The sequence below is a fragment of the Engraulis encrasicolus genome, chromosome 20 (assembly GCF_034702125.1).
Source record: "Engraulis encrasicolus isolate BLACKSEA-1 chromosome 20, IST_EnEncr_1.0, whole genome shotgun sequence".
NCBI lineage: Eukaryota > Metazoa > Chordata > Actinopteri > Clupeiformes > Engraulidae > Engraulis > Engraulis encrasicolus.
Genome location: NC_085876.1, coordinates 35,107,561 through 35,121,066, shown reverse-complemented (window position 1 = coordinate 35,121,066; position 13,506 = coordinate 35,107,561). Strand labels below are relative to the sequence as shown.

The window sequence follows — 13,506 nt, the reverse complement described above, 5'->3', positions numbered from 1 at the left end:
TGTGTATGAGAGAGAGTGTGTGTGTGTGTGTGTGTGTGTGTGTGTGTGTGTGTGTGTGTGTGTGTGTGTGTGTGTGTGTGTGTGTGTGTGTGTGTGTGTGTGTGTGTTGAAGACAGATTGACACAATGATTCTCACCACTGGAGTATCAGTTACATGTAAACTGCCAGCAAAACGCCTCCAGTTGACCTTAGTTGACTCACTGATAACGGGTACAAGGAGGGAGAGAAAGACTGACACAAAGAAGGGAGGGAGCAAGCGAGACTAAAAAAGGAGTGAGGGAGTAAAAGAAAAAAGAAAGGGAAAGAGAGACGAATAATGGGTAAACTGAATGACAGCTGCTATGACAATGAGAAAAAAAGGAGGAGAGAGAGAGAGAGAGAGAGAGAGAGAGAGAGAGAGAGAGAGAGAGAGAGAGAGAGAGAGAGAGAGAGAGAGAGAGAGAGAGAGACAGAGAGAGAGGGGGGAGTAGGGGATATTGTGTTGACTAAGGTAAACTACCATGACAAAGGAAAAAAAGAAAAAAAGACAAGAACAACAACAGTAGAAGAGGTGAAGAAGAAAACAAAAAGAAAGGAGGAAAAGGAGGAGAAAGGCCATTGTTGTTTGTGTCTGGCTTTCTGGACCGGAGTGAGGCGAGAGTGGTGGCGTTGAGGGACGGCTGCCATATGCCACTGGCTGGCCATCATCACTTATTCATCTGCAAGAGGCGGCTGGTGGAAAAACACTAACGCCAGCTAGCTGGCAGCCACCCCGCGACACGGAGGTAACAAGGGAGTACAGGTAGAGGTGAAGAGAGAGAGAGAGAGAGAGAGAGAGAGAGAGAGAGAGAGAGAGAGGGAGAGAGAGAGAGAGTGGGGAGAAGGGAGTGTAGAGAGAGAGAGAGAGGGAGAGATAGAGAGAGAAAGAAGGGAGTGTATAGAGAGAGAGGGAGGAAGGGAGTGTATAGAGAGAGAGGGAGAGAGAGAGAGAGAGAGAGAGAGAAAGAAGGGAGTGTATAGAGAGAGAGAGAGGGAGAGGGAGAGAGAGAGAGAGAGAGGGGGGGGTGTAGAGAGATAAAAAAGGGAGTGTAGAGAGAGAGAGAGTGAGAGAGAGAGAGAGAGAGAGAGAGAGAGAGAGAGAGAGAGAGAGAGAGAGAGAGAGCAACAGCGAGATGGATGGAAAGCGAGAGGAGACAGAGAAAGAGGAGAGTAGCGAAGGGGTGAGAGTAGGGCAAGCGATCTGACCTCTTTGAGACACATGAGTGAATGTCTGAGAGAACATGACACACAGGCCCTGGGTTCAATCCAATATGCAGACTCCCGTCAGAGAGAGTAGAGAGAGAGAGGTTCCATTGGCCCATTGATTCCGGGTTCTATTATTGGGGGGGAAATCCCCCTTTAGGCAGACCTAGGCAGACCTGAGGACTGTTCTATTCAATGCTAGGAGCATTATGACACGCCCCTTTAGTCAGACCGGAACCTGGTCACGTTAGGTGCCCATAGAAACCTATTATGTTGGCATATCTCTATACTTAAAGAATCTCTGCTCCCGTCCTCGGCCTGTGCTTGTGGCCTTGCGTTTTGCTGACGCCCTGCCTCCACGGAGAAAACAATGAAGTTTTCCCGCTGTCAGCCTAGCCACAACTTTTGGGGGACTACTCTTCATACACCATCCCGACTGCAAATGACAAAATGACTTAAGAATTGTGCTTTTTTGCGAGATATTGAAATGCACTTCTGTCGTCAGTGATGTCATCACGAGGCCGATACAGCGCCCCAGGGGGCAGCGCTTGGTGGGGCATTGGGGGGCATTAGTCCATATATTGTTTTAATACTAGGGGCGTTGTCAGGCTTATGATGAGGTCAAGATGGCGTTGGCAGGCTTGTGATGAGGCCAAGGGGGCGTTTGTTCAAAAAAGGTTGAGAACCACTGAGTTAGGATATGAGAAAGAACCCACACACACACGCACACATGCATTCACACAGACAAACTCCTCTTCTCACCACACAAACAAACTAGGGATGCAAATTATCGATTAATTCATTAATCATTGATAGTCTTATCGATCGACCTACGATTAATTGGTAAGCGGCGTTTTCCCCCTGAAATCTCAATGTTTCTCAAGGAAAAAAACTGCTAAATCTAAACATTTTAATTATGAATGTAGATAAAATACCACATTTAAATTCATTCTATTTCAATTCTTTAATCTAAAGGTGATTTAAATATTCTCACTTTTCACACCCCTCTTCAAACACACTCTTCACATGCCCATTTCACCTGGGTCTCTTGTCAGTTGAATTGTCGATTAATATTTTTTAATTGATTAATTCATTAATCGTTTGCAACCCTAACACAAACACAACTCCTCTCCCAAATCCAAAATACAGACGCTGCCTCTCATGTCCCAAAACCCTGCTACACGGCAGACTCAAGTATGGTTGTGCACGACTCGGAATAAACACCCCTCCGAAATAAACAACTATTCATCATAAACATCCCCATTAGCCGTCGCGGAGGCTCGGAGCAGGACTATTACCATTAAACACATTGTTGTTGCCGTGTTCTTTCCCTCTTTTTTTCAGAAACCTAGGCCTACTTTTTGACATTCAAACAAAAGCAAGTCCTTTATGTGCAAGTTCCTGTCGGGGGAATTGAGAAAGTCCAGTGGCTGGCATGTCTGGCCTGGTACGGATTGCGAAACGCACAAGAGGAGAACAGAGAGCGAGAGCGAGAGAGAGCGAGAGAGAGAGCAAGAGAGAGCGAGAGAGAGAGCGAGAGAGAGAGCGAGAGAGCGAGAGAGAGAGAGAGAGAGAGAGAGAGAGAGAGAAAGTAAGAGAGGGAAAGTGGGAGGGAGAGAGAGGTAGACAAAGGGGGTAGGAAAATGAAAGAAAGACAATAAGAAAAAGGAGGAGAGGGACAGAATGAAAGAGACACAGATGCGAAGGAGAGAAAGGCACACACAGAGAGAGAGAGAGAGAGAGAGAGAGAGAGAGGCAGAGACAGAGAGAGAGAGAGAGAGAGAGAGAGAGGCAGAGACAGAGAAACAGCTGATGAGACGGGAATTGAAGAACACGCGTGTTGAACCAACTTGCCACAGCCTCTACACCAGTTCCTATATCAGCAGTCAGTGAGGCTAGTTAATGAGACACACAGACACAGACACAGACACAGACACAGACACAGACACAGACACAGACACAGACAGACACAGACACAGACACAGACACACACACACACATGAGCTCATAGAAGGTCATATGAGCCGCAATGTAAAGCAGAACGGATACTACCTCAAAGCTGCAAGGACCATTATGTGTGTGTGTTTGTGTGTGTGTGTGTTTGTTTGTGGTGGACAGAAAGGGATGGGGAGTAAACGAGGGATTGAAAGAAAGTAAGAAAAACAGTGGGGAGGGAGGGTGGGTGGAGGGAGGACAAGAAAAGAAAGAGCGAGACCTTGCACTCCTTCTCAAAGGTATATGTGGCCGGCGAGGGGAAAAGTGAACAGTAAGCAGAGCAGATGGAACACCACCGCTGCAAACATCAGCACATTTCAGACTACCCCTCCACACCAAAAAAAACACACACACACACACACACAGCCCTCTAACACACTCACTCACTCACTCACGTGCATGCGAGTGCATGCAAACGGGGGCGCACCCACACACACACACACAATTCAAGTCCATTTCCTGTTCGGGCTGTGGTCTTGGGTTGGAGGACACCTGTTTGCACATTACCAGCTTCAGGGTGAAATGCCAATCCTCTGTGTGTGTTTGGGGCATCGTGTGTGTGTGTGTGTGTGTGTGTGTGTGTGTGTGTGTGTGTGTGTGTGTGTGTGTGTGTGTGTGTGTGTGTGTGTGTGTGTGTGTGTGTGTGTGTGTGTGTGTGTGTGTGTCTTCCAACATGTGACCAGGAGTGCCTTTAACATGTATGTGTAGTGTGTGTAAAACAAAGAGGGGAAGAAAGTGTGATTTGGTGTGTGTTCATCATGTGACTGTGAGAGAGATGGAGCGATAGACAGAGACAGAGACAGAGACAGAGAGAGAGAGAGAGAGAGAGAGAGAGAGAGAGAGAGAGAGAGAGAGAGAGAGAGAGAGAAGCAGACGGCAGAGAAAGTGGAGTCTGCCCGTGGGCATTTCTAACCAAAATTAGAAACACAACACAGAACAAACAGTGTTTCAGGTCCATCGGGCCACTGCTACAAAACAGCCACGGCCTGTACCGGAATGCGAGGGGTTAAAAGTTCTGGCTGCGTTGAATCTCCCATGGGCGGGGGATGGACGGTGTGTTTGTGTGTGTGCGCATCCATGTGGGTGTATGCATGTGTGTGTCTATGTGTGCGAGAGAGAGAGAGAGAGAGAGAGAGAGAGAGAGAGAGAGAGAGAGAGAGAGAGAGAGAGAGAGAGAGAGAGAGAGAGAGAGAGAGAGAGAGAGAGAGAGGGAGAGAGAGAGAGAAAACATCCATGTCAGTAGGTATGGGGTAGGCTATGTGTGTCTTAATGCCTCGGGTGGTTTATGCCTCGAGATCAGCGTCCCTGCGTCGTGATGCAGTGAGCCGCGCAGTTAACGGAGTGAAGCCCCCCCCCATCACGCAGGTACTCTGGGGCACCTCCCCAAAATTGTGTCTCGACGCAGGGAGCGACGGCGTGAAGTGCGAAAATAGGTCTCTGATTGGTCCTCTCGACCAGCCTGCTCTGTCCTCGAGTCGAGAACAAGCTACTTCCTTGTTCTAACCTTCGTCGGTCTACGGACTGTGAGCTCTTCATTAAATAAGTTGCCCGTGCTTTGTCGTTTGATTTATTTACACGAACCAAAGACAACACGTGCGCTTGCAAGTTACCACGCTGAAGTTATTTGGACAGTTGAACAGTGGTTCCGAGCGGAAACATTCCGCTTCGTCCTCGACAAATGAGCCACTTCTTTGTTCCAAACTACCACGGTGGCTGCCAGTGCGATCAAACATGCACGTGATATAAAGATGTAATGTTTCATTTTCATTGTCGTCGAGTCTGTGAAGCGAAAAAAACAACCGACACGTTTAGGTTACTCTTTGTATTGAAGGCAGTTTGAGCCTGGAGTGACATCGCGCAGACCGCGCTTCAACACAGGGCATAAACCAAAATTAACTGCATCATGGCTGCGACAAGCTCACTCTGTGGCACAAGTAGGAAGCATAACCCGCCCTATAGAGAGAGAATGTACGTATTTCCATGTGGGTGTGTGCATGTATGGAGCATGTGAGGTTGTAGTGCGTGTGTGTGTGTGTGTGTGTGTATAGGATGTTCACTTTGTTTAGAACTGGAGCTGGAGTGGACTCTTCCTGGAGTGAGGCAAGGCAGCCTGGCCTCTCCTCTCCTCTCCCTAGTCTCCAGAGACCGCCCTGCCCCGCTTTCTCTAACACACACACACACACACACACACACACACACACACACACACACACACACACACATGCACAAATTCAAGAATTGCAGTTAGTGTACACACACACACTCGCACGCGCGCACACACACACACACACACACACACACACACACACACACACACACACACACACACACACACACACACACACACACACACACACACACAGTTTTTCAGTCTCACACACACACACACACACACAGCAGCCCAGTGTAACTGTTTCATTTTTCTAGCCTGTCGAAAAGACAGCAAAAATAGCACAGGAGTCAAGCAACTCTTTCCACTGCCTCAGTTACGCAGCATGAGCCTCTTTCCAGAATACCGTACAGTAATAAGAGGGAACATACAAAAAGGCCTGCTTTTGTGTGTGTGTGTGTGTGTGTGTGTGTGTGTGTGTGTGTGTGTGTGTGTGTGTGTGTGTGTACACTAACTGCAATTCTTGAATGTGTGCATTGATCCATAAAATTTCTCTTATATTACATAACATTTAGCAATTAACTATTCATCAAAAGCAACTTACAGCAGAGGACATAGCCAAAAACATACAATATGTGGGAAGGGCACAGAATACACTGGCATGACAAGGTAACTACAGGTGAGTAGGGTTAGTTTGTTTGTTACATTACTTAATATTTCACTTATCTGACGCTTTTAAAGTACAGGGTATTGGTTACAGCCCCTGGAGCAGTGTGGGGTTAGGTGCCTTGCAAGGGCACCTCAACAATGGATGGAGGAAGGGTGCAATTCGAATACAGTATTTAGAGGGTACTGTGTACAGTTCCTGAAGCAATGTGGGGTTAGGTGCCTTGCTCAAGGGCACCTCAGCCATGGAGTGAGATAGGGAGTGGAAGGGTGGGATTCAAACCTACAACAACAACCCTCTGATCTAAAGCCCATCTCCTTAACCACTAGGCCACGGCTGCCCCAAGGCTTGTTGTTATGAAGGGGAAACCGCCTCGGAAGACAAGAATCTTTCACACGTGTTTCTTTTTCTGAACTACGGCCCAGAGAGTAAACAAACAGGCAAAAAAAAAAGCGTGGAGAGGGAAAAGATTTAGGACAGCGGAGAAGGCGTGGTGACATAAACCGGTTGCAGCCTTCTGATTTATAGACCGTGTGTCACAGGAACAGCAACAGTGGCGGCAGTAGTGGTGGCGTCACGTCCGTGAGGTCTGAGGGCTCCCCGGCCGTGAGAAGGCAAGGCAGCGGTGGCAGAGGAGAGGAGTGGAAGAGAGTGGAAGAGAGGAGAACGGAGAGGAGAACGGAGAGGAGAACGGAGAGGAGAACGGAGTGGAGAGGAGAAGGAGAGGAGAGAGAGTAGAGGAGAACGGAGAGGAGAGGAGAACGGAGAGGGAGAGGAGAACGGAGAGGGAGAGGAGAGGAGAAGGGAGAGGGAGAGGGAGAGGAAAGGAGAGGAGAGGAGAGGAGAGGAGAACGGAGAGGAGAACGGAGAGGAGAAGAGAGGAGAGGAGAGGAGAACTGACAGGAGAACTGACAGGAGAGTAGAGGAGAGGAGAGAGAGGAGAGGAGAGGAGAACGGAGAGGAGAGGAGAACGGAGAGGAGAGGAGACAGGGCCCTCGTTACGCAAGACAGAGAGGCAGACCAGACGGCTGGCTAAGCAAGCAGGCAGGAGCCCCTGCCCATCTGCCTGTCCCCGTCTGCCTGGTATCCGTCGGGTCGGGGGCCTACACCCAGACACCGGCAGTAGCAGACAAACAGGCAGACAGAGAGGCAGACAGGTAAATACGCAGACAGAAAGGGAGACAGACAGGACTGGCAGACAGACAGACAGGAATTAAAAAAGCCTTGCAGGAAGAAAAGACTTACTGAAAGACAGACAGGTAAATACGCAGGCAGACAGACAGACAGACAGACAGACAGACAGACAGACAGACAGACAGACAGACAGACAAGACAGACAAGACAGAGAAGCAGGCAGGCAGACAGGGATGAAGACGCACTTGCAGAAAGACAGACAGACAGGCAAACATGCAGACAGACAGACAGACAAACAGAAAAACACAGACACACTGGTAGGCAGACAGGCAGGCAGTAGCTTGTAGTCTGGAGGTGGGTCATGAATTTAAAACAGGCCATGTGTTGTTAGCAGAGTCCTTTTGATTCCTAATTCAGAAAATGCCACATTTCCACACTAGTGTTGTTACTGATGTTCATTTTGTGTACATTCATGCCATCAGCTGATTTACTGCGGGTAGAGTCAAATTTGTGGCAGCGTTTTTCACCTTCAGAATCCAGAATTGACAACTATGTTTGTTATTGGAGGTGGAAAAATAGTCGTTTCAGATGGGGCAGATAAGGAGTTGGATATAGGTTAGGATTGATTAGTTGAGGATTAGGGTGGGGGGTTGCCAGAAAAGGAAAGTTCAGGTTTCTGGGTAAAACTTTGACAACAATAAAAATTGTCAATCACAAAAAGGATTGATTGGACAGGTGCAAGTCTTATTTTGACCTGGCGCCTACTCTTATCACTCCGTACCTGTCTCTCACTTGTTGTGTGATGCGTTATACGGAGTCGATTTCCAAAATTCAGTCCGTGGGATTGGCTCAGAGCCTTTGATTTTCTTTCGTTATCAAGATTGTGGTAACCGAAGTAATGTTTGGTGCTTGGTTTCAACACTCTCCTAAAGTAGCGTTTAATCTCCCTTTTTTGCTTCCGCTTTCTTTCTCTCTAACACGCACACAAACACACATATGGCTACCTGACCAAGTAGCTATGGCTGGGTGGTTGACGTGACGCCTTGTTTTTTCGTAACATTGGTTAAAAACCTACAAAACTGTCAAAGAAGAAAAAAGAAGACAAATGAAAGAAGATGTGGTATTATGTAAGGTTTATATGTCAAATATCCTGCGGTGTGACTGTAACATTAATGAAACCTGGAATATAATATATATATAAATTAACCAACAACATTTTGAATAATGTATGAAGCATTTGGCATGATTGCATAAATATTAACTTTATTAAGATATGTGAATATGAAAAAAACTCATGACAGTAATATTAACTACAAGTTCAATTTCGTAACACAAATTGCGTCCTGTGGGGTGACAAGTATGTCAATGTTTGTGAACGGGCAGCTGCAAGGCCGACTACAAGGGTCTTAAAGACGGGCTCTAGTCCTAACCAGTCAGTACCTCAGTTATTGGAGAGTGCTGTGGAAGTTTAAGGTGACTATTAACCTCTTAATATGTCTTCATATTCCAATGTTTCTGTCACACAATGCTTAGGTTAATGTTATGGTGTCCTGTTGTGTGACTGCTCTTATAATTTTTTTTTTTCCAGGAATTGGAATAACTTTTGTTTTTAATTGTGTCACGCCCTTAAGCGTCAACCACCCGGCTGCACTTGCTGTTATGCCACGTCATTCATTTGTTCATTCATTTCTTGGAGGTGAAGCCGCAGACTAACTAACTGACTAACTAACTAAGTGAAAGTGGCCCATCAGGGAAACTCTGATCGTCAATGTGACAGAGCACTCTACAGCGCTCAGTGCACACAACAAAATAGCATTTATGCCTCACCTATGCATGGGGGTAGGCCCAAACGACGCCCCAAGGTAACAGTGCGGTGGGACAGTACCATGCTCAGGGTACCTTTGTCATGGAGGAGGATGGGGGAGAGGCGAGCACTGGTTAATTACTTCACCCACCAACCTGGCGGGTCGGGAGTCGAACTGGCAACCTTTGGGCTCCAAGTTTGACACCCTAACCACTTAGCTGTGACTGCCCAAACTAACTGGAGAGGGTAACAAAAGCTGATGCAAAAGACGGTCGTGTGACTGAGAGATGCAGGGCAGCAGAAGGGGCATGCTGGGCAGACAAGAGAGTCAGCAGAGAAGAGGAGAGGAGAGCACCAACAAAATCAACAACAGACAAACCCAACAAACAGACTATCCGTGATTGTTCACCATCAACAATTATCAAAAACAATGCCATGTCCATTCAGTGAAGGAAATCTTCTCTTGATGACTAATGCGGAGAAGAGCCAGCCAAAAAAAGGAGAGTAGAGAAGAGCAGAAGAGAGCAGCAGTGGAGCAGTGTAGTGTAAGCCTAGGCTAACCAAATAAACAATACTAAGTGTTAATTGAGAGCAATAAAGAATATGCCATGTTCAAGGCAACATACAGAGACACCTGGGCAATAAATCACAAAGTTAAACAGTCCACCATAACTGCTAATTATGGACAATACTCGGCAATCAAAAACAATGCCATGACGGATTAACTTTGGCAACTGGTCAAACCATTAACACTGCATTCCCCAGCGGTGGGATATAATGTTGCTGTACTCCTGGCTGAAATGCATTGGAACGCCTGTTGAACCAGAATGTTCTAGCCGCGAGCTGGGGCCACATCGAAGTACCCTGACTTCATCCCATTGAAAATCGTGACGTCAACAACACAGCAAAGGCAGCACATTGTGATGGGAATAGTTTACAAAACAAATGTTGCAAATTACTCAGCAATTATCATTCTGTAACAAATAGAGTTGAGTTGGATTGGTTAATGGTTGCAAAACCGCTCGTGAACTTTTCTAGCGTGTAGTTATTGTCATTCCCTCTTTCAAAAATGTATGCGGCAAAATGAGAAGCGCATGGTTTTGAACACCTCTTTGTTTACATTGCTCACATCTTTGACAGGTGGGCAGGTCCTCCATGTTTGTAAGTAAGTTTAGTGCGTTTGAGTTGCTGGCTGGAACGTTTTCAGGTGGGAGGTACTGGTAGCTGACTCCTTAGCTGCATATTGGGAAGTTCCTACCGCTCAGGAACAAACAGTAACCACTAGGGCTGTAACGATACACTCAACTCACGATTCGGTTTGTATCACGATTCATGACCTACGGTTCGATACACCCCACGATTTCACATTTGCCAACATTGTTAACTAAAAAACTATGATAGTTCATAGGTATCATATCATATGGCTGTTTTATGCGCTGATGGGTATCAAAACATTAAAAAGGGCATATCACGATACTGCCTGCTTGTATCACGATACAGTATCATGACTCTGTGTATCACGATTTCTCGGATCGATACAATATCGTTACAGCTCTAGTAACCACACCAACTATTGGAAACTAGCCTGGGAAATCCAATGAAGCCTTACACGGATGTTCCGATCTCTCACTTGTGGTAGTCTGGTGATATACAGACTAATCAGAACTGTTCATCAACAATGATCAAGAACCATACCATGCCCATATCATGCATATGGTAACCACAGGGTAAACAACACTCGAAAATAGATGTAGAAATAAGTGATGGGATTAATGGGGATTTGCTTTCAGTATGTTTGCAAACACTCTCTGTGATAAGGACCGATGGAGGTCGATGAAAACAGGAAGGGGTGGGTGTGTGTGTTTGAGAGAGAGAGAGAGAGAGAGAGAGAGAGAGAGAGAGAGAGAGAGAGAGAGAGAAAAAGAGAGAAAGAGAGAGAGAGGGAAAGAGAGAGAGACAGAGAGAATGTATTAACTACCATGAATGAATACAGGCATGTTACAGTTTTCGGTAAACTTTCAATTTTGATCAACACATTTTTGGAGCCAATAAACCAATGAAGCTCAAATGGATTGTATTTACAGACAGAGAGAGTGAGACACACTGACAGACCGAGAGAGAGAGAGAGAGAGAGAGAGAGAGAGAGAGAGAGAGAGAGAGAGAGAGAGAGAGAGAGAGAGAGAGAGAGAGAAGAAGAAAATAAGGATGAACAGAGACGGGCCTTGCTGCTGTTGATGAGCTTGTTCATTCATTGTCGCGTGGGGTAGAGCGGCACACTGCCGGCCCCTCCAGTGACGTGCATAGGAGCAGCTGCCACTTTGGGGTGCGCGCACACGCGCACACACACACACACACACACACACACACACACACACACACACACACACACACACACACACACACACACACACACCCGGCGGCATGGCAGTGTGCTACTGCCGGCTGCCCGTTTTAATGGTGGCTCTGTAATGGCCTGTAATTTCGACCCTTTGAACCTGGAAGCTCATAAATGCAGATTCCCAATTTCAAAGGCTACCGGTGTCACACGTGTGTGTGTGTGTGTGTGTGTGTGTGTGTGTGTGTGTGTGTGTGTGAGAGAGAGAGATGGTGCTTATCCGGGTACAAAACATTCATCCCTTTTACCAAGTCCCTTTGCATTTCTCTTTAGTAGGCTAGAACTACATAAGTCAAGGACCGCATCAGTGATTACATACATCAATAGCTGTAAACACAGCTGACTGATCACTGAAAATTGAGGTTAAGCAGACACACTGACACTTGTTACATAGAATGACACATTCAAATGAGGTGCATTTTTTGCTCATTGACATAACTAAATGGAGTCTTCCTCTTCGTGCGTGTTGACTAAATTGCAGCAAAATTAGGCAGTAGTGTGTCTACGTCATTCCAGTGCAGCTGGCTCGGCTTGGCGAATGGCGAGGAGCAGTTGCTTGGGGTGAGGAGAAGACTGGTAGCTAGAACTAGTGTGCTGTGCAAAGGGGGGAGTGTATGTATGTATGTGAGTCGAATTTAATATCCTAGCTCGGTAAGTGGTTGGCTTGGCTGACATTGACGGAGCCCCCCCCCCCAACAGACACACACACACACTCACACACACAGGCACAATATTTTGACGCATTCGATTTCAGTGTAGCGCCATAAGCTTTCGGGATGGCTCATTTGAGATGTCCTGTTAAGCGGTGGATACAAAATTCATGCGTTTCAATTCTGACCCGATACAAAAAAAACATTAGCATATTACAGACCGACAGTGTCTGCAGCTGGGCTGCATCACAGACCACGTTAATGATATTCCAGCGGCACTACCAAACGCTAGCAGCAGCAGCAGAACAGGGCATAGCAACTAGGTTGTCGGTATTTCTAGGCACCTGCCGCAAACATGCAATGCACTCAAAACTACCTTCCACTAATCCACTGGACACAGGGTGATTTTGTAAACGAGCTTTACTTAGCTACTTAATACGTAACGTTTAGCTCGAATTAGAAGCGATGGGAGGAGAAGGTTGGGTTCGTTCGGGATAACGGAGCGGCTCGAGCTTGTTCGGCAACGGCAGCAAAACACGTCCCACAACCATGCAAACCTTTCACAGCATTTAAACTGATCAAATGTGAAATGACAATTAACTGAATTGCTGGACAGAATCAAACTCATGACCTCATATTATCAACTGGGACAGCAACTGTCACTGGTTAGCAACCGCTAGTCAGGGACTGCAAGATGTGGTTTCTGTTCACATTGGTCTGCATGTGTCACAATGTTTTGTTGGGATGATTTGGTTTCAAGACTTTTGATGGTGCAAAAGAACACATTTCACTCCTCAATGGAGAGCTACCAACTGACATGAGCTTGTAAACCCGCGGATACATAGAATATATTAGTGCTAAGGTTAATAGCCATTGCTAGCTTTGCGGCATTGATTTGTTATTACTTAGCTAGCGATAGTTAGATAACAGGTTAGCCAGCCAGTGTGGCTATGTAGCCAGCTACTTATGTTGCTAGCCGTCTGGCAGTAGCTCATGTTAGTTGTTTATGACTTTGTGGGGCTGAAATGTAATTGACAAATAAGCACACTTACACTTCCAATATTCTGTCACCCTTCAATATGCCAGCTCGGTCTGCAGCACCTCCAGGTAGCACGGCGCTGACATGTTGCAGTGGAGCATACAGTTCCCCGTTGATACTTCGCAGTTGTCCACCTTCACTTACTTGGCCGCGTACATTGAAACCATAGCCCGATTCCGATTTAACAATCCGTACCATTCGTGGGCCTGTCGTCATTATGGTTATATTCTGGCTCCTGGTACCACTCACCGAACCGACACCGGTTCCGTTCCGAGACGCCGCGGGGTGCAGAGAAGAGGGTTCAGACCGTATCTCATCGTCCACGTCCGCCATCTTTAGTTCAAGTTCTGCTCCCCTTCTGTCGGTGCCTCGCACATTCAAAACAATTCAAGTACGCTGGGCCGAACGCTGGGAGCACGGCGGCGCTGTCGGTGACCCGCCCAATCACCACACGAGCCCTTTCGCTTTTCTAGCTGTGTCCTTGTTCACTT

General features: G+C 46.8%; 1 protein-coding gene across 1 annotated transcript in view; it reads right to left on the bottom strand.

Annotated features, from left to right (window-relative positions):
• snx27a (sorting nexin 27a) overlaps window positions 1-13,506 on the bottom strand; it is a 51,284-nt gene extending 37,778 nt beyond the window's left edge. Inside the window, exon 1 of the mRNA XM_063185810.1 lies at window positions 13,029-13,506. Within this exon, the coding sequence (XP_063041880.1) occupies window positions 13,029-13,348 (320 nt within the window). The 5' untranslated portion in view covers window positions 13,349-13,506. The remainder of the gene's footprint in view (window positions 1-13,028) is intronic.